The sequence below is a fragment of the Hylobates moloch genome, unplaced genomic scaffold (genome assembly GCF_009828535.3).
Source record: "Hylobates moloch isolate HMO894 unplaced genomic scaffold, HMol_V3 SCAFFOLD_15, whole genome shotgun sequence".
Classification (NCBI taxonomy): domain Eukaryota; kingdom Metazoa; phylum Chordata; class Mammalia; order Primates; family Hylobatidae; genus Hylobates; species Hylobates moloch.
In genome coordinates, this window is record NW_026652290.1 from 98,367,812 (window position 1) to 98,387,302 (window position 19,491).

At 62.6% G+C, this 19,491-nt stretch overlaps 3 protein-coding genes across 6 annotated transcripts in view; 1 reads left to right on the forward strand and 2 right to left on the reverse strand.

Annotated features, from left to right (window-relative positions):
* ARID3A (AT-rich interaction domain 3A) overlaps positions 1–7,369 on the reverse strand; it is a 51,366-nt gene extending 43,997 nt beyond the window's left edge. Inside the window, exons 1-3 of one of the 4 annotated variants that reach the window (XM_032176405.2) lie at positions 7,304–7,369; positions 3,340–3,974; positions 561–885 (exon numbers count right to left, since the gene is read on the reverse strand). In XM_032176405.2, coding sequence (XP_032032296.1) covers positions 561–885; positions 3,340–3,707 — 693 coding nt within the window. In that variant the 5' untranslated portion in view covers positions 3,708–3,974; positions 7,304–7,369. Of the gene's footprint in view, positions 1–560; positions 886–3,339; positions 3,975–4,086; positions 4,444–7,026; positions 7,079–7,164; positions 7,197–7,303 lie in introns of those variants that run through there. The other 3 variants (XM_032176404.2, XM_032176406.3, XM_058428471.1) reach the window with 3 other exon arrangements.
* Positions 7,370–12,159: 4,790 nt separating this feature from the next.
* KISS1R (KISS1 receptor) lies at positions 12,160–15,836 on the reverse strand. The gene is made up of 5 exons (XM_032176407.2): positions 15,422–15,836; positions 14,504–14,628; positions 13,548–13,683; positions 13,056–13,288; positions 12,160–12,873 (listed from the first exon to the last, which is right to left on the reverse strand). The coding sequence occupies exons 1-5, from the start codon at positions 15,663–15,665 to the stop codon at positions 12,415–12,417; spliced, it is 1,197 nt and encodes a 398-aa protein (XP_032032298.1). The 5' UTR covers positions 15,666–15,836; the 3' UTR covers positions 12,160–12,414.
* Positions 15,837–19,090: 3,254 nt separating this feature from the next.
* The window catches only part of R3HDM4 (R3H domain containing 4), a 12,455-nt gene continuing 12,054 nt past the window's right edge, over positions 19,091–19,491 (forward strand). The window contains exon 1 of the mRNA XM_032176409.2: positions 19,091–19,223. Within this exon, the coding sequence (XP_032032300.1) occupies positions 19,153–19,223 (71 nt within the window). The 5' untranslated portion in view covers positions 19,091–19,152. The remainder of the gene's footprint in view (positions 19,224–19,491) is intronic.

Genomic DNA, 19,491 nt, shown 5'->3' on the forward strand with positions numbered 1-19,491 from the left:
CCCCCTGCCGGCCCCGGCCTTAACCGCCCACTCAGAGCCTTGCAGGCCCTGGCTCCTGCGTCTCCTGCAGTCACACCTGAGCCACCCCCACGTCCCCTCGGCTGCCGGCTGCAGCCCGCAACCCCCCATGGCTCTCCACAGCTGCCAGGGGACACAGGAGGCCAAGTCACCGCGTCACCAAGGCCCCGGCCTCTCTGCCTGCATCGCCCGCATGCCTGGTTCCTCCAGCCCACACCCAGCTCGGGCCGGCGCCAGCCTCTCCCTCCCAGACCCGTTTTTCCATCTCTGCCCCATCACCTCCGATATGGGGGCCGTGGAGCCCCCCAGGTTTCTCCTACCCGGCCGGGTGCTCCTCACACATCCCACATCAGAGGAACGAACAGCCGGCCGGTCGAGCCCACTCCCAGGAGGGAAGCACAGGAAGCACAGCTACCGCAGGAACCCCCAGCTCTCAACTCGACGCCCGGCTCAGCACACACCCCACGCAACGTGGGCCTTCGAAGGGCCCCACTGGCCCGGGAGCAGGTGCCTCGGCCGCCACGCGGGACGCGCCCACTCACCTGCTTAAACTGCTCCTCGTAAGTCCAGTCCCCGTGGTCAGGCGGCTGCAGCTGCGGGGCTACGTGGGCGGCCCCTCCAGGGTGGGCAGGGCCAGGCCCCGGCCGCTCCTGGCCCCCCAGCGCCCTGGGAACGCCATCGCCGCGGAAGGCCTGGGGTGGCTGGGCCTTTCGGGGGAACAGTGCCGTGGTGCCCAAGCTGGCAGGGCCTGGGGGCCCCAGCCCCTCCTCGTCCTCCTCCTCCTCCTCATCCTCGTAATCCTCCTCCTCCTCCTCCTCATCCTCCCCGAGGTCTTCCTCCATCTCCTCCTCCTCCCATTTGGGCTTCCTGGGGTGAGCAGAGGGCAGGAGTCAGGGGAGAAGGTGCTGGCTCGTCCCAGCCCAAGGAAAGACCACTCCCCGCCCAGTTTCCCTCTCTGGAAATAGGAAGAGCCGGCTGCCGCCAGCTCAGGCTGCAGAGAGCACCCATGAGCACAGCCTGCATGGAGCACCCATGACGCCCATTTTGTTCCCAATTAGCCCAGAACAGCACAAGCCGTCCCTACAGCGTGAATTTTGGGGCCTTGAAAAGCATCACGCAGGCAGGCACGGTGGCGCACACCTATAATCCCTGCAGCACTCTGGGAGGCCAAGGCGGGAGGATCCCTTGAGCCCAGGAGGTGGAGGCTGTAGTGAGCTATGATGGCGCCACCGCACTCCAGCCTGGGCTACAGAGCGAGACTCTCTCGGAAGAAAAACAACGGGAATCACTGTGGCGGGCTGGTTCCTGCACCATGCATGCTGTCCCAGCTCCACCGCCCCTCCCCTCCACAGAGAGAATTCTCCCACCACTATCTGAAATCCGCCCACCCTCGCCACTGCCCCTCCACGGCACCCTCCTAGACTTCCTTGGCAGCCGTTTTGTTTGATTTTTTGAGACGGAGTCTCGCTCTGTCGCCCAGGCTGGAGTGCAGTGGCACGATCTCGGCTCACTGCAAGCTCCGCCTCCCAGGTTCACGCCATTCTCCTGCCTCAGCCTCCCGAGCAGCTGGGACTACAGGCGCCCGCCACCTCGCACGGCTATTTTTTTTTTTATTTTTAGTAGAGTCGGGGTTTCACTGTGTTAGCCAGGATGGTCTCCATCTCCTGACCTCGTGATCAGCCTGCCTCAGCCTCCCAAAGTGCTGGGTTCCGGCCTTGGCAGTTTTGTACAACCTGATCACCTGTTTTTGTAGTTTTTTTGTTACAAGAGTCTCACTTTGTTGCCCAAGCTGCAGTGCAAAGGCACGATCTTGGCTCACTGCAACCTCTGCCTCCCAGGTTCAAGCGATTCTCCTGCTTCAGCCTCCTAAGTAGCTGGGATTACAGGCATGAGCCACCGCGCCCGGCCAGTTTTGTTTTTTGAGACAGGGTCTTCTCTGTTGCCCAGGCTGGAGTTCAGTGGTATGATCACAGCTCACCACGGTCTTGACCTCCTGAGCTCAAGCAGTCCTCCCGCCTCAGCCTCTCGAGTAGCTGGGACCACAGATGCATGCCACAGCACCCGACTCATTTTTGTACTTTTTGTAGAAATGGTATCTCACTATGTTGCCCAGGCTGGTCTTGAGCTCCTGGGCTCAAGCAATCCTCCCACCTCGGCCTCCCAAAGGGCTGGGATTACAGGCGTGAGCCACCGCACCCGGCATCTTTGCTTGCTCAGGTCCTCCCAGGAAGATGCCGGTTCCTGGAGGCCAGGGTCCCACAGCAAGTGAGCCCTCAGCCAGCCCTGGGGGGACCCACACGCTATGCAGGTCTGGCCGGCTGCAGATTTTATCTGCCCCTGCCGCTGAATCTGCAGTAGACATCGGTGGCTAGGTTGCTTTAAGTTAACTAAGATGAAAGAAAGTTGGCCGGGCGCGGTGGCTCACGCCTGTAATCCCAGCACTTTGGGAGGCTGAGGCAGGCAGATAACAAGGTCAGGAGATCGAGACCATCCTGGCTAACACAGTGAAACCCCGTCTCTACTAAAAATACAAAAAATTAGCCGGGCGTGGTGGCGGGCGCCTGTAGTCCCAGCTACTTGGGAGGCTGAGGCAGGAGAATGGCGTGAACCCAGGAGGTGGAGGTTGCAGTGAGCTGAGATCGTGCCATTGCACTCCAGCCTGGATGACAGAGTGGGACTCCATCTAAAAAAAAAAAAAACCCACATTCTTCGTTCTCGGCTCACTGCAATCTTCGCCTCCTGGGTTCAAGCAATTCTCCTGCCTCAGCCTCCCGAGTAGCTGGGATTACAGGCTTCTGCCATCATGCCTGGCTAATTTTTGTATTTTTAGCAGAGATGGGGTTTCGCCATGTTGGCTGGGCTGGTCTTGAGCTCCTGACCTTAGGTGATCCACCCACCTCGACCTCCCAAAGTGCTGGGATTACGGGCGTGAGCCACAGCACCCGGCTAAAAAAACTATTTTTCTTTTGAGACTGGGTCTGTCTCTGTCATCCAGGCTGGAGTGCAGTGGCACGATCACAACTCAACTTCTGTTCTCAAGGGATCCTCCTGCCTCAGCCTCCCCGGTAGCTGGGACCACAGGTGCACCACCATGCCTGGCTAACTTTTTAGTTTTTTGTGGAGATGGGGTCTTGCTATGTTGCCCAGGCTGGTCTCTGACCCCTGGCCCCACATGATCCTCCCACCTCGGCCTCTCAAACTGCTGGAATTACAGGAAGGAGATCCTGCGACCAGACCCTTACTCCCATTCTACAGATGAGCAGAGCGACACTCAGAGCCAGTAACAGCCCCCAGAAGGCCCTGCCCCAGACCCCAACTCACATGTCCTCGTCGGAGGCCACGTCCTCAAAGTGCTCCTCTCCCGGCCCGTCTCTGCCTCGGCCAGGTGAGCCTGGTGTCCCCTCCCGGGCCGCGTCCTCTTCCTCCGAGCCTGGGGGCCCATCCTCAGAGCCGCCGGGGCTGGCCAGGTGTCCCAGGCCTGCAGCTGCAGCCCGCATGGCTGCGAGTGCGGCCATCTGAGCCCGCTGCATCCGGGCACTCTCGGGCTCTCTGTCCTCGTCAGGGGCAGCCCGGGCCCGGCCGGGGGGTGCAGTAGGGGGATCGGGGGGCAGCTGCTGCCGTGCCTCCAGCTCCTGGCGCGCCCGCTGCTGCCGCTGCAAGAGCGTCTCCATCACGGCCTGTAGCTTCATGGCCCTGCGGCCCGGGCCACCACCACCACTACCACCACCACGGGCGCTAGGGGTGGGCGGCGGGGGCGGCCCCTGTGGGGAGGGGGCCCGGCCGCACTGCAGCGTGGGGGCCGAGGGGGAGCCGGGGCAGTGCAGGGTGGCAGGGGGCAGGGGCGGGGGCGGGGGCCGCCGGGCTCAAGCTGAAGGCTGATGGGGCATGCCTCTTCCTCAAGCTGGGCTCCAGGGGACAGAGGCTGGCGTCCGGCTCATTCACGAATTTGCAGAAACCTGAGGGGGAAAAAAGGGATGGTCAGAGCAGGCCTGAGCTCCTCAGGCCCCCTCCTTCCCCATGAAGGCCCCGGGGATCAGCTCTCATGTCCATCTCATGCAGGATGCAGACCTGGAGGCTTTCTTGGAGGCAGAGGCGCAGGCTCTTCGCATACAGCCTACTGTAGGCCTGGGTAGCAAGGTCGCCCCGCACTGGGCCACAGAGAAACACGCTGTGGCCAGACTGTCTGCCCCAGGAGGTCTTGGATTATTGCTTCACAAGCAGGGTGGGGGAATGGGCGTTCCTGGCCTGTGATTGGCCAGCGGGCTCCGGGCCCCAGTCAGGTGGGTTCTAAGTTCCAGTTGCTGCCTGAGTCCCTGTTGGAGTGGCCCAGCCTGGCCTCCAGGTATCTAGGTATCCTCCCATCTCAGGCAGACAGAGACAGGGGCTGGCCGAGATAGAGCACTTGTTGTATACGGGCCCTGGGCTAACCCTCCCCCCATCACACCACTCAACAGCAACGCCCAAGCCACAACCTCCCTGGGCCTCGGTTTCCCCACCTGCAAAACAGTGTTGATAACAGTACCCCCCCCCCCCATGGCACTCAAGGAGGGATGAATCGAGTTCAGGAGGTTAAGGTGGGCACCAACAGGTGTCAGAGAAGGGGGCACCAGGGTGGTCCCATTTCATGGTTGAGGACAACTGAGGCTCAGGGACCCTCTGCTTGGACACATGGGGCTGGGGTTTGAACCCAGGTCTGGGTGACCACAGAGCCTCCCACGCAGACCCCACAATCTCCGCCGGGCAACCCCAAGTGGGCCAGATGTCTCGGATGGCAACACACTCACCCAGCCTAGAGTCCCTTCCACCCAGGGCCAGTCCTAATGGCCTGGGTGAGGAACAGAGACTTCCTGGGGCCTGGGTCCCACCCGAGCCACCCCCTAGCCCAGGCCACACCTCCACCCGCCCAGGCCGCCAATAAAACAGGCCGAGCAGAACCCAACAGGCCTGGAGTGACACCCCAGAGGGAAGGCACATCATGGGGACAGCGGAGGGGGCAAAGCTCCATCCTCCCGAGAGGCAGCTGGGCCCAGGAGGCTACCCCCAACCCTTACCCTGGCAAAGGAGCCCCCAAGACTCATACACAGCTCCCGGGCAGACAAGGCCTGGAGACAGGAGGAGGCAGGGGCCCCTGGGACTCAGATCCCTCCCGTGACCCGACCCCACCCAGGTCAGTGTTGCACAGCAGACCCCCCCAAGCCTCCCCAGTCACCGGACAAGAGAGCCCTGCGGCCCCTCTGCCCCAGACACCCTTTACCCAGACCCCTGAGTCTTTCGGCCCCATGGGTGAAAGGCAGTGGGGGGCAGGTGGGTGGCCCCTGGGAGAAAGCAGGGAGGGCACGTTCCAAAATAGCCTCTGTTCCATCTGTTGTGGGGACAGAGGTCCCAGGTCACAAAGACCTCAGGGCCATAGCGCTGGGTTGTGACCAGGAGAGCCTGGTGGTCCAGAGGCCACCAGGATGGCACCCAGCCCCCCACCCCCAGGCTGGCGGTCACCCCCCACCCACCCAACCCAAGAAAGTGCTGAGGGGGCATTTCTGACTCAGGGTCTGGTCGGGTCTGTCGCCCCTCCCCCACCTGGGACAACTTCAAGACAAGGCCCCCCCCCCCCACGGAAGAGCTCCAAGCAAAGCCCCCCCTCTTTGGGGGCACAGAAGGAAGAGGCCAAAGGAAGCCACTCCCCCCACCAGCCCGCTCCGAGCCCTGCTGGGTTTAATGACCCTTCCGGGTCGCCGGGTGGGGGAGGGGAGCAGGACAGACCTCCACGTTGGGGCCGGTGGAGGGGGCAGGTGGGGATCCCAGATTCCCAGCTAGGTGAGGGCTGGGTGCCCCCCCATCGCCGCCATTAACCCTAAACTGGCAACGCCCACCCCCTTCAGACCCCTCCCCCCAAGAGCCCTTTGTCCTCGACCCCCACCCCCATTTTATGACAGCCCCAAGGGAGAGGCTGGGACGGGGCGCTGGGTGGTCGTTGGACCTGGCAGGGGTGGGGGGCGGAGGGATCCTGGGCCACACCCTCCTCCCCCCAGGCCTCCGGAGAGAGGTCACCCGCTCGGCCCGGGCCTTGCAAAACATGGTTATTTAAAGAGTTGTGCAAGGCCCTGGGCCCGCGGGTGGCGAAAGGGGCCCCTCACTCCACGAAGGGAAGAGGAGGGGGAGGGGCGGGGCAGAAAGCTGGGGAGGGGGCTAAGAAAGTCCTGGGTTGGGGGGGCCTGGAGGAAGTGAGAAAAAAACTCAAGAAGGAGAAGAAACAAGAAGACAGAAACCCTGGTCCGGATTTCAAAGGCTTCTTGGAAAGCGGCCGATTTGCATGGGGGGGGAACCCCTCCAGCCTGAGCGCCTAAAAACGGAAGATAATTGAACCCGCCGCCTGGGGTCGACGCCGAACGTTGGAGTTGACAAACGCGCGCTCCCAGCGCTTCCTGCGCCCGCTTTTGTGTCTGGGGGGCCCTGAAACGGGTCAGGGGGCTCTTCCTAGGTATCCCCGCCGAGGAACCGGGCGCCCGGGCCCAACCCACCCCGGCGCGCGGGGGCCGCGGTGTCTCCCCCGGGGGCCCCTCTCTGCGCTGGAGCGGACACTTTATAAATAAACCAGCCCGGCTGGGGAGGCTCGCCGGGAACTACCCTCCCTCCTCTCTGGGCTCCCGAATAAACCCCTGATTTCGGGGAGAAAGAATAAGAAATGAAATAAAATATCGGGGTGTAGCCCCCCGCGCGCGCGCAGAGACCATTTCCTTCCGCTGGGGACGGGGGGGGGGGCGAGCACTCGCGACCCCCGATCGCCCCTGCTCGCCCCTGAGCGATTGATCCAGTGGGGAGTGAAGTCTCCAAGCGGGGCGCAGAGAAAACTCCCCGAACCCCGGCCCGCCAGAGCCGCCTTCCCAGCCCGGGACCCCCACCAACATCTCCGCCCAACTTTGGGGATCCCCTTGTTTGGCTTCCAGGACGCACTGCGCCCACCCCGGCACCGGAACCCGCGCTGGGAACGGCCAGCGCGCCCCCCAGCCTTACCACGCAGGGCGGCTCGTAGGGGGGCGCGCGCCCCGCGCCTGGGGTCGGCCTGCCCGGGCCCGCCTGGCCTCCAGCCGCCGGTGCGCGCCGCTGGCTCCCGGCCCCCGACCCACGGGGTTGTGCCGCGCGCCGACTCACCGAGCCGCCAGCCGCGTCCGCGTCTACACCCCTCCGCCCGATTGGTAAGAGGCGCCCCGCGCGCGGCCGGCCCCCGCCCCGCCCCTCCCCCACCCCCAGACAAATCACCAGGGGACGAGTCGCTCTCGGATGCAAATACCTGGCCGGTGATTCAGCGCCGCGGCCCGGGCGCGGGAGGGGCTCGCCAGGGCTCCCCACTTTTCCCCGGACGCCCCCTCGCCCCCCTCCCGCGGTCTGACGACGCGCAACCAACCCGGGGGCGCTGGGGAGCCGGGCAGAGTGAACGGAAATTTTCAGGTCGCGGCCCCTTTAAAGGATAATAAATAATAAACGGGAAGGGGAACAGCGCCGCGGGAGGCCCCGCCCCCCGGCCTAGGGACGGTGGGCAAAGTGCGTGACGCAGCCCCAGGCGCAGAGGGTGCCGAGGGGCAGGGGCAGGGGCTGGGGCGGGAGCGCCCCGGGGGAGGAAGAGGGGACTGACTGGGGCTCCGCCCGGGCAGGCTGCGGGGCACATCGGAGCCGGATCCGGGACCAAGACTCTTCCCTTCCTACGGAGCACCTAGGAAGGGCCTCGTGGACTCGGAGTTTCACCTTCGCCCCTTAGATGGAGCGACCCTGAGAGTGACTTCACTCTCCGGAGCCGCCGTTTCCAAGTCTGTGAAATGGGCTTGAAAGACCCGGTGCAGAGCTGGGCGGGCGGCGTCGGAGGGAGGGAGCCAGGGTCCCGCCGGCCTCCCTCTTGGGAGGGACGGGCTGCAGGTGGGGAGGTGCGCGCAAGGACCCGGAGCCCCTTTGTGAAACCAGGACGACCCTGCCCGGCCCGGCTGTCACCAGCGTCGGGAGCTCGGCTGCCCCCCCGCCCCCGTGAAGGTGGTGGTGACTTCCACGGTCTGAACGTTCGCTTGCCCAACCACGTGCCCCGCGCCTCCCTCCAGGGAGGTCCCTGCACGTCCCCAGCCCTCACTTCTCTCTGTAGTGGGCAACCTTCTTGTCGCCACTGCGCAGAGCAGGAAACTGAGGCACCGAGCGGGGTGCAAGGAAGGCGGTCGGGAGGGGGACGCGTGCTCTGCAGGGAGCTGTGTGCGCGGGAAGCGACCCCAGGGGGCTAAGCGCAGAGGCCCGGGCTCCAGCCCGGATGTGAGCCCCGGGGGAGCCTGGAGGGCGGGCAGGGGCCACCCGGGGGGACCCTCACTTGTGGAGGGTCTCTGGCGGGCTCGGGTCCCCGGTCCTGAGTGTTGGGGGCGGGGTCGTAGGCGTCTCCCTCCCCTTCCCCTAAACTAGCACACGGCATTGCAACTTTCTGTGCTTCCCCTTAGTTGCACCTCCTCCCTCCACGAAACTGCAACCGGGGCCGGCGCGGTGGCTCACGCCTGTAATCTGAACACTTTGGGAGGTGGAGGCGGGCGGATCATCAGAGGTCAGGAGTTCGAGACCAGCCTGGCCAACAAGGTGAAACCCCATCTGTACTAAAAATACAGAAACCAGCCGGGCATGGTGGCGCGCGCCTGTAGTCCCAGCTACTTGGGAGGCTGAGGCAGGAGAATCGCTTGAATCCGGGAGGTGGAAGTCGCAGTGAGCCGAGATCACGCCACTGCACTCCAGCCTGGGCGACACAGTGAGACTCCATCTCAAAAACAAAACAAAAAACTGCCGGCAGGAGAGCTGCCCCCGACTCCAACGCCTGAATCCAGCCTTACAGCCCAAGGGCCATGTGTAGCCTAATGGCAGCAGGTGTCTGAAGGCCTCCACCATAAGGCTATTAAACACCCAAACCCAGCTGCCACCTCTATCTCCGATGGAGACACCTGCCCCAGGTGGGGGGTGCTTTGGAGAGACGCTCCCTGCACCGGGATGAAGGAGTGTGAGAGTACGCCCTTCTAGGGCCAGGACCCAGCTCAGGTCTGAAGGTGCAGGAAGTCCTTCCCACCTAAGGTGGAGCACCTGGAGGCCAGCAGACCCGAAAGGCACCTGGAGGGCAGGTGCGTGGGGCCTGTCTGTGCCTCAGTTTATCCCTCTGTAAAATGGGCCAATGTTAATTCAACCCTTTCACCATCCTGTTCTGGATTAGGCTGCCCTTTGTTCAAAGGGAAGGGCACAGGGTGGGGGCATAATTACCCCCAGGGCAGGAAGGGTAGAGCCCCTACCCGTTTCCCAGGAGGAAGCTGTGATCCGGGTAGCTGGCTGCAGCTTCCCCTGAAGGGGCCACGCGCAGGGGGGTGAGGGGATGCAGGACGGCAGCTGCCTGCAGTGAGGGGGCTCCTATTTTTAGCCCAGAGAGGGAGCCGGGAATGTCTACGCAGACTAGCTGGCTCCACCATATTCCAGATGCCCTCATGCCCCGCGGGGGTAGGCAGCAGTGTGGATTTAGATCAGTGCACACCTCTCCCAGTCTCTTTCTCAAGCTGTGCATTGGGCACAGAGCCCCAGCTTTAAACATTTCCTAACCAGACCATCTACCGGAGGCACAGCAGCCCCAGCTCTGAAGGTTTCCCAGCCAGACCATCTCCTGGGGGCGCAGCAGCCCCAGCTCTGAAGGTTTCCCAGCCAGACCATCTCCTGGAGGCGCCTGGGGCTTTGGGAACCTCCCCGACACAAAAACAGCCTGTTCCTTCCCCAACCCCTGCTGGTCACTGGACTGGTTCTCTACTCTGCAGGTGGGGGACATCCTCATAAAACCCCCCAGATCCGCTGCCACAGCTCTGCAGGTTAAAAAGCCCAAACTAGGGCTGGGCCTGGTGGCTCACACGTGTAATCCCAGCACTTTGGGAGGCCAAGGCAGGCGGATCACTTGAGGTCAGGAGTTCGAAACCAGCCTGGCCAACATGATGAAACCCTGTCTCTATTAAAAATACAAAAAAATTAGCCGGACGTGGTGGCAGGCATCTGTAATCCCAGCTACTCGGGAGGCTGAGGCAGGAGAATCGCTTGAACCTGGGAGGTGGAGGTTGCAATGAGCCAAGATCACACCACTGCACACCAGCCTGGGAGACAGAAGGAGACTCTGTCTCAAAAAAAAAAAAAAAAGAGAGCTCAGCACAGTGGCTCATGCCTGTAATCCCAGACTTTGGGAGGCTTAGGCGGGAGGATGGCCTAAGGCTAGGTATTCAAGACGAGCCTGGGCAACATACACCCTGTCTCCACAAAAAATTCATAAAATAAAAAAATTAAGGCTGAGCACCGTGGCTCAAGACTGCAATCTTAGCACTTTGGGAAGCTGAGGAAGGAGGATCGCTTGAGCGCAGGAGTTTGAGACCAGCCTGGGTAACATAACAAGACCCCATCTCTACAAAGAATACAAAAATTAGCCGATTGTGGTGGCACACACCTGTAGTCCCAGCTACTCAGGAGGCTGAGGCAAGAGGATTGCTTGAGCCCAGGAGGTCGAGGCTGCAGTGAGCCATGATCACACCACTGCACTCTAGTCTGGGCCACAGAGCAAGGATGCCTCAAAAAATAAAATACAGTGGCTCACATCTGTAATCCCGGCACTTTGGGAGGTGGAGGCCGGCAGATCACTTGAGGCTGGGAGTTTTGAGATCAGCCTGGCCAACGAGGCAAAACCCTGTCTCTAGTAAAAATACAAAAATTAGCCCGGTGTGGTGGCACAGGCTTGTAATCCTAGCTACTCAGGAGGCTGAGGCAGGAGAATCCCTTGAACCTGGGAAGTGGAGGTTGCAGTGAGCCAAGATCGTGCCACTGCACTCCAGCCTGGGCAACAAGAGCAAAACTCCATCTCAAAAAAAATCATATATAATGAATCCAGCCTGTTATATCTATCTTTATACTGACGCAGATATAAAATATCATTTTTACCCCTCTTCCAGGATATGAAGCAGAATAAAATATCTTTTTTTCTTTGACGGTGAATATTGTAGAATAAATTACCATTTTGAATAATGTTTTCATAGAAGGGGCCCTCAAAAGCAAAGTGCCTAAGACCGGGATAATCCATAACGTGCCTCCGATTTCCCCACTTCACAGCGGGGACACTTCCAACCAGGGGTCCAGGTTGGAGCCGAATGAGCGACACCGCCCCTGGGCACCGGGCACCTCTGGGACTTCTCGAGGCGAGAAAAGAAGGCGCGAAACCTCCGCGGGCCTCGCGTGCCATCTGCCGGGCACCTGCGGGACTGCGGTCGGGGGACGGGCTCTTAGAGGCGGGGCCAGTGCCGGCGGCCGCTAGGTGGCGCCGTCACACCTGAAAATGAGTTTTGTTCACGCCTGTGGTCCCAGTACTTTGTGAGGCCGAGGCGGGCGGATCACGAGGTCAGGAGATCGAGACCATCCTGGCTAACACGGTGAAACCCCCGTCTCTACTAAATGTACAAAAAAGTAGCCGGGCGTGATGGCGGGCGCCTGTAGTCCCAGCTACTCGGGAGGCTGAGGCAGGAGGCTGAGAACATAGAATGTTTGGTTTCCCATTCCAGTTTCTTCACTTAGAGTAGTGGTCTCCAACTCCATCCAGGTTGTGTGAATGCCATTTCATTCCTCTTTATGGGTGGGTAGTAGTCTTGTGTGTGTGTGTGTGTGTGTGTGTGTGTGTGTGTGTGTGTGTGCGCGCCCGCGCGCGCGCCACATTTTCTTTATCTGCTCGTTGATTGATGGGCATTTGCACTGTCTGTTTTCACATTTTAGTATCTCTAAAAGTGGGATGAGCCCCCGGGCGCGGTGGCTCACGCCTGTAATCCCAGCATTTTGGGAGACAGAGGCATGGGGATCACTTAAGGTCAGGAAAATAGAGACCAGCCTGGCCAACATGGAGAAACCTCGTCTGTATTAAAATACAAAAATTAGCCGGGCGTGGTGGCGGGCGCCTGGAATCCCAGCTACTCGGGAGGCTGAGGCAGGAGAATCACTTGAACCCGGGAGGCAGAGGTTGCAGTGAGCGGAGATCGCGTCACTGCACTCCAGCCTGGGTGACAGAATGAGACCCTGTCTCAAAAAAAAAAAATAAGTGGAATGAATCGTACACAGTGACAGTCAACTACAAGACAATGAGAAAACGTCTGACACTTTCTGGAATGATCCAGAAAGTCCTGTGTTGACACATGTTTAATTTCAGGAAACACAGAAATCGTAATTTCAATATCAATAGCAAACCACAACAAAACTGCACCGAACGTCACAACAGACCAAAATATTTGCACCGTTGATATCGGACAGTAAGAAAAATATTAATAACAGAAGAATAGCCGCTGTTCCAGCAGTCCCCGCTCCAGAGGGAGCCGCTCGGATTCCCACGGGGTCCGCTCAGAGAGGGGCGTCGTCCTCCCCCAGGACGCACAGCCCGTGCGCGGCCAGCCCACTGCTCCCTGGCTTATGCGCCCTGGCAGGGGCCAGGTGGGACCCCAGGCGGTGCAGCTCCGCGTGCGGGGCTGCGGGGTCCGAGGGTCCGGGCCGGCGGGGGCGGCGGGGGCGGCGCGGCGCGCAGGGGCAGACGCGGCGGAAGGCCTGTCGGAAGTGCGAGCCCAGGAAGGCGTAGAGCAGCGGGTTCAGCGCGGAGTTGCTGTAGGACATGCAGTGAGCCCAGGTCTTAAGCGCGTAGGCGGCGTAGCTGCGCGGGTGCCAGGAGCCCGCGGGGCCCAGCGCCTGCAGCACCAGGAACAGCTGGATGGGGCCCCAGCAGGCGGCGAAGAGCAGGACCACGGCCGCCACCAGCCGCGAGACCTTGGCCCGCACGGCGCCCGCGCGCTCAGCCAGCACCTGCCCCTGGGGGGTGCGATGAAGGTGGTTAGACGAAAGGCTGGGGCCCGGCTGGGCTCATCCCCTCGCACCGCCCCTCCTGGACCCCTTGGGCTGTACCTGCCCGCGCAGATGCCCCCACGGGCGCCTCCCACCACGGTGCCTCCCAGCCCGCCCAGCCTTGCTGTCCTCCCACCCACGCCGTGCACCTGCAGGGCGCTATCGGCGGGCGCGGGGCGCACGGCGACCCGGCCCAGGTGGCGCAGCATGGCCCCATAGCAGGCGCAGGTGGCGAGCAGCGGCAGCAGGTACAGCGCCAGCAGGTTGTACAGTGCGAAGGCGCGCTCCAGGGCGCGGCTGGGGAAGGCCTCACTACAGTAGACGCGCGGCCCCGGTGACAGGCGGTGCAGGGCGAGCACCGGCGCAGACACCGCCGCAGAGCCTGCGCCACAAGCCGGGATGAAGACCCCGCTCGGGGAACCAGCGGCCCCCCAGCGGTCCCCCACGTGCCTTCCCGGGAGGCGTTCACCCAGCCACCCGGCAAAGGCCCGGGCGCCCCGTCTGCAGCCTCGCTGGCCCTAGGCAGGCAGAGCTATTGCGCCCATTTTCCAGATGCTGGACCGAGGCGGCAGGTGGCTCCGGGCGCCCAGGGCACTAGGACGTGTCCGCCTTCTCCCGTGAGGCCCCTGAGCTGTACTCACCTACCCAGATGCTGAGGCTGACAGCCAGCGCGAGGCGGGGCGTGCGGCGGTGCAGGGCGCGCAACGGGAACACCGTCACGTACCAGCGGTCCACGCTCATAGCGGTCAGAGTGGCGCACGTGGCCTGCACCGAGACCTGCGGGAGCCGCCAGCCGGGCGTGTGGCCACCTGCGCGGATGGGAGCCTGCCCTGTTCGCCCGCCCTGCCGATCCCCCTACGTGTGCGAACACTCAGGCACATACACGGGATGTGTCCTGGGAGGAGTGTCCAGTGCGGGTTGAGGGGACAGAAGGTGGGGCGACTGGGAGAGGAGGGCAGGAGGATTGCGGAAGTGAGGGAGCCCTTGGAGGGCGGCTGATACCCCGAGTCTGAGACAGGGGGCTGCGTGGGACGGAGCGACAGGCGGGGCAAGAAGCCTCAGGGTCTCGGTCGCCCTTCCTTACCAGTGACCCGGGTCCCCGTCTGCATCCCTCCCCCATTCCCGCTCCCCACTCCAGGTCTAGGCTGCACCACCGCCCAGCCCTGTCCCACAAGCTGGGCCCCCCAGCCCCTGGTTCTCCTATGCGTTGACTCGCGCACCGCCCAAGGTCCGCCCCCCCTTCCCACGTGGGCTCCCCCTCCCCACATGCGACCCCCGCCCCGCTCCGGAGCGCATCCCCTCTCCTCGTCCCCACGTGCGCCTCCTCCCCTCCTGCTCCAGAGTGCACCCCTCCCCCGCCCCACCATGCGCCCCCTCCCCTCCTGCTTCGGAGAGCATCTCCCTCCGTCCCCACGTGCGCCCACTCCCCTCCTCTCCGCAGCACACCCCCCCTTCCCGTCCCCACGTACGATCCCCTCCCCTCCCACTGTGCAGCGCACTCCCGCCTGTCCCCAAGTGCGCCCCCTCCCCTCCCACTGCGGAGCGCACCCCCGCCCGTCCCCAAGTGCGCCCTCTCCCCTCCTGCTCCGGAGCGCACCTGCTGGATGTAGTTGACGAACTTGCACATGAAGTCGCCCAGCACCCAGGCGGGCAGCGGGTACAGCAGGGCCGTGAAGGGGACGCAGCACAGGAGGAAGGTCACGTCCGTGGCCGCCAGGTTGGCTGCGGTGGGGACGCGCGGGCGCTGGGCGTGGGCGCCACTGGCTGCGGGAACCGCCCAGCGCTCCTTGTCCTGCCCCCTGGCCCCCACCTTGGTCCAAGTGACCAGCAGGATGGCTCAGGGAGGCCCCCCCAGCGCCCCCGGCCTCCTCGGGCAGAGAAGTTGGGTCGCCTCCTAGTAATTCCCCCTTACATCTCAAACATTACGCCTCCAGCTCCGGTTTCCTGGCCATTCCGGCAGATATCGGTTCTGCTGGGCCCTGTCCGAGCTGGGGGAGCCTGAGCAGGCCCCTGACCCTCTAAGCCTCAGTTTCCACAACTGCGAACTGGAGACAATGGTGCCGGCCCAGCAGCCACAGATTGGGCTCACAGCTGTGTGGGGTAGGAGACCCCAGGACACAAATGCATAAACAGGCTCAGAGAGCCACCGGAGCAGGGGTCGCAAACTAAGTAAGGCCCGCGGGCCAAGCCAGCCCCTCCCCCAGCTCTTTGTTCAACTGACACCGAGCCATTGGCCCGCGCCGCACCGGGGCGAGCCCCGCGAGTGGCCAGATCGAGGTTTCCATGTGCCACACTCCCCACCCTCCGGCCCGCCCGGGCCCGCCCGCGCTGGAGTTTGCGACCTCCAGCCTCAGGTGCAGGGACCACAGGGAAAAGATTCCAGGTGGGGGGGACCCCTGCTGGGGACAGAGCCGGGTCTGAGAGGGCCCCGATGCGCCGCGAGAGGGCGCCCCACGCCGCTCGGCCCTCGGAGCCCCCCGGACGGCAGCAGGTGCGGCGCAGCGCCCGCACTCACCGATGTAGAAGTTGGTCACGGTCCGCATCGGCTTGTGGCGGCAGATGACGTAGATGACCAGCGAGTTCCCCACCAGACCCAGCAGCATCAGCGCCGCAAAGAAGAGCGGCACGAGCCAGGCGTCCACGGCCCACGGCGCAGGGACTGGGCCGTCCGACACGTTGGCGCCGCAGCCCGGGCAGCCCGAGGCGTTGGCCGGCGCCCCCCAGGACGCGTTGGGCCCGGACGTAGCCACAGTGTGCATGGCCGCGCGCCTCTCCTCCTCCCGGCCGCCCTCCAGGATTGCGCCCTGGCACCGCCCCGGGGACCCCTCCGCCCGACCGTCCCGGGGGCTGCGCCTGTGGAACTGAGGAAGGGGCTGGGCTGGAGTCCGCAGGGTCCAGAGGGCAGCTGTGCTGGGCTCGGCGGCTCCTCTGCCGGCGCCGCTGCAGCCCAGCGTTTATAGCCCGTGCGCCCCCCGCCCCCGTTTGTCCTTGCCTTCCCGCCTCTCCAGCAGCCGCTCGCCACTCCCTCCCCTGCCCACGCGCCCTCTATTCACCCAGCGGCAACCCCCCTATTCCCTCCTCCCGGTGCAAGGTCGGAGTGAGAGCGCGGGAGGGGGCTGAGGGGGGGCGGAGCAGGCAGGGGGTGGGCCGCGTGGAGGCTGCCGTGGACCTGGAAGGGCGGACCCTAAACTAGCGGGTAGAGACGCGCAGCCCGGACTAGGAGCCCAGCCAAGGCGCGAACTGTAAGGCCTGTGAATATGGGAAGGGCTTTGACCCTCCTAGGGGCTGGGGCTCCAGTGGGTGGGCCCAGCCTGGCCGGGAGGCCAGCCCTCAGCGGAGACCCTGAGTGAGGATAGCTTGGGTTTGTCCCCAGGGCCCTGGAGAGCCATGGAAAGTTCAGGGCAGGTGAGGGACGTCCCTGATCTGGCGGTTTGGGACTGAATGTGTCCCACATGACTGACAAGGGGTGTCTGATACCCACAGGGACACTAGCAGCGGGAACCAGGTAGAGGGCACCTTGCGAAGGCCACAGCCTTATTATTATTATTATTATTACTGATTTATGTATTTATTTATTTTTTGAGGCAGAGTTTCACTCAGGTTGCCCAGGCTGGAATGCAGTGGCTCCATCTCGGCTCACTGCAAGCTCCACCTCCCGGGTTCACGCCATTCTCCTGCCTCAGCCTCCTGTGTAGCTGGGACTACAGGTGCCCGCCACCTCACCTGGCTAATTTTTTGTACTTTTAGTAGAGTTGGGGTTTCACTGTGTTAGCCAGGATGGTCTCGATCTCCTGGCCTCATGATCCACCCGCCTTGGCCTCCCAAAGTGGTGGGATTACAGGCGTGAGCCACCGCGCCCGGCCTTTTATTATCATTATTGAGACAGGGTGTCACTCTGTTGCCAGGCTGGAGTGCAGTGGCACGATCTCGGCTCAAAGCAACCTCCACCTCCCGGGTTCAAGCAATTCTCCTGCCTCAGCCTCCCAAGTAGCTGGGATTACAGGTGCCTGCCACCATGCCCGGGTAATTTTTGTATTTTTAGTAGAGACCAGGTTTCACCACGTTGGCGAGGCTGGTCTCGAACTCCTGACCTCAGGTGATCCACCCGCCTCGGCCTCCCAACGTGCTGGGATTACAGGCGTGAGCTACTGCTCCTGGCCCGGCTAATTTATTTTTAAATTTTTTTGAAGAGACGAGATCTCACCAGGTTGCCCAGGCTTGTCTTGAACTCCTGAGCTCAAGCAATCCTCCTGCCTCAGCCTCCCAAAGTGCTGGGATGACAAGCATGAGCCACCCAGCTCGGTCAGCACAACCATGACCCCATAATCCCACAGCTGGAAGTGTACCCCAGGATGACATCCAAGAGGTTCCCCCGAAGTCCATCCTGCAACAGAGTTCCAAGATGTTTGGTCATCATGCAGTAATACGCAGCGAAGAAAAAGGTGCTGCCATTTGCATAAAAAAGACAAAAAAGAGAGGGGAAAAAATGAATAGGCCGGGCACTGTGGCTCATGCCTGTAATCCCAGCACATTGGGAGGCCGAGGCAGGTGGATCACTTGAGGTCAGGAGTTTCAGACCAGCCTGGCCAACGTGGTGAAACCTGATCTCTACTAAAAATACAAAAAATTAGCCGGGCCTGGTGGAGGGCGCCTGTAATCCCAGCCACTTGGGAGGCTGAGGCAGGAGAATCACTTGAGCCCAGGAGGTGGAGGTTGCAGTGACCTGAGATTGCATCACTGCAGGCTGGATGACAGAGCGAGACTCTCTCCAAAAAAAAAAAAAAAAGAAGAAGAAAAAGAAGGTACAGACAGGACAGGACCATGGAGGGAACTCCTGGAACCCAGAATGGGAGGAAGGCCCAGGAAGGTCTCTGGAGTTGCCTCCCTCTCTCACAAATAAATGTCCAGGTCCATTCTTTGAGCATCTACCCTTACCCTGTGCCTGATGGATGGGGAAACCACTCATTCCCGATGCCCAGCTCCTCTGCCAGTCGCTCCTATTACATCTCCCTGTTGTCCTTTTTCACCTCTTTGTACATTTATCTACAGGAATCTCACAGTACGCGCTTTTTTGAGTCCATCCAGAGTTTCTCATCATTTTCTTTTTCCTCCTTACTCTTTTTTGTTTTTTTGAGACGGACTCTCGCTCTGTCGCCCAGGCTGGAGTGCAGTGGCGTGATCTCGGCTCACTGCAAGCTCCGCCTCCCGGGTTCACGCCTTTCTCCCGCCTCAGCCTCCCGAGTAGCTGGGACTACAGGCGCCCGCCACCACGCCTGGCTAATTTTTTGTATTTTTGGTGGAGACGGGGTTTCACCGTGCTAACCAGGATGGTTTCGATCTCCTGACCTCGTGATCCGCCCGCCTCGGCCTCCTAAAGTGCTGGGATTACAGGTGTGAGCCACCGCGCCCAGCCCTAACTTTTTATTTTAGAGATGGGTTTTCATCATGTTGCCCAAGCTGGTCTCAGAGACCTGGACTCAAGTGATCCACTGGCCTTGGCCTCCCAAAGTGCTGGAATTACAGGCATGAGCCGCCACGTTGGCCACCAGGCCTAATTTTAGAGAAGAGTAAACTGAGGCTAAGCAGGGGAAGGGGTTGCCTAGCCGAGGCTCCAGGGCTGGGAGGGGCAGGTGAAGGAAGGCTCGGGCAGTTTTAATTTCCGCCATCCTCTGCCTCCAAAAAGGACGTCCCCTCCCTCGCCGATACCCAGGCCTCAGTTTCCCTGTCCGTATCTCCTCGCCTCCCTGGGCTGGATTCCTGGCTCAGTCCGCAGCCCGGATCGGGACGCAGGGTTGTGGTTGAGTTTTCGACCCCTCGCCTAGGTGCCCCTCCTTCCCGGAGCTAGATTTCTGGGTGTAGGGATCGTGGCCCGGCCCCGCCTCCCGCCTCAGTCCCCCCGTTCGTCCCCCCAGGTGCTGGATCCCGGCCCCGCCTGCCTCGGTTTCCCCGTTCGTTCCCTGTTGGCTGGATCCCCGCCCCGCGCGCCTCGGTTTCCCCGTTCGTCCCCCCCAGGGGCTGAATTCCCGCCCCTCCTGCCTCGGTTTCCCCGTTCGTCCCCCCAGGAGCTGGATCCCCTCCCCGCGCTCCTGGGTTTCCGCGTTCGTTCCCGGCAGCCGGGAGGTGGGTGCCCCCGCCCCGCCGCGCAGCCCCAGGCCCCGCCCCTGCCCGCCTCCGGGCGCCCGTCACTTCCTGCCCGGCCCGGTGAAGGCCCTGCCGGGCGGCGGCGGCGGCGACAGCGTACGTGCCATGGTCGCGCTGGAGAACCCTGAGTGCGGCCCGGAGGCGGCGGAGGGCAGCCCGGGCGGGCGGCGGCTGCTGTGAGCGCGGGCGGGCGGGGCGCGGCGGGCGCCGTGGGGCTGGGCTCCCTCCCCTGAGATCCTCTCCCCGCCTCCCCTCCCCTCCTTTCCCTTCCCTCCCCTCGTCCCCTTCCTTCCCCTCGCTCCCCTTGCTCCTCTTCCGGGGCTTCAGCCTGTCCCACCTTCCCTTCTCGCCCGCTGTGGACCCCCAGGCTGGGTGGGGGGTCCTCATTGTTACTCAGCGGGGACACCCTCCTGGCGCTCCGGGAGCTCGCTGGGGGAGGGTACC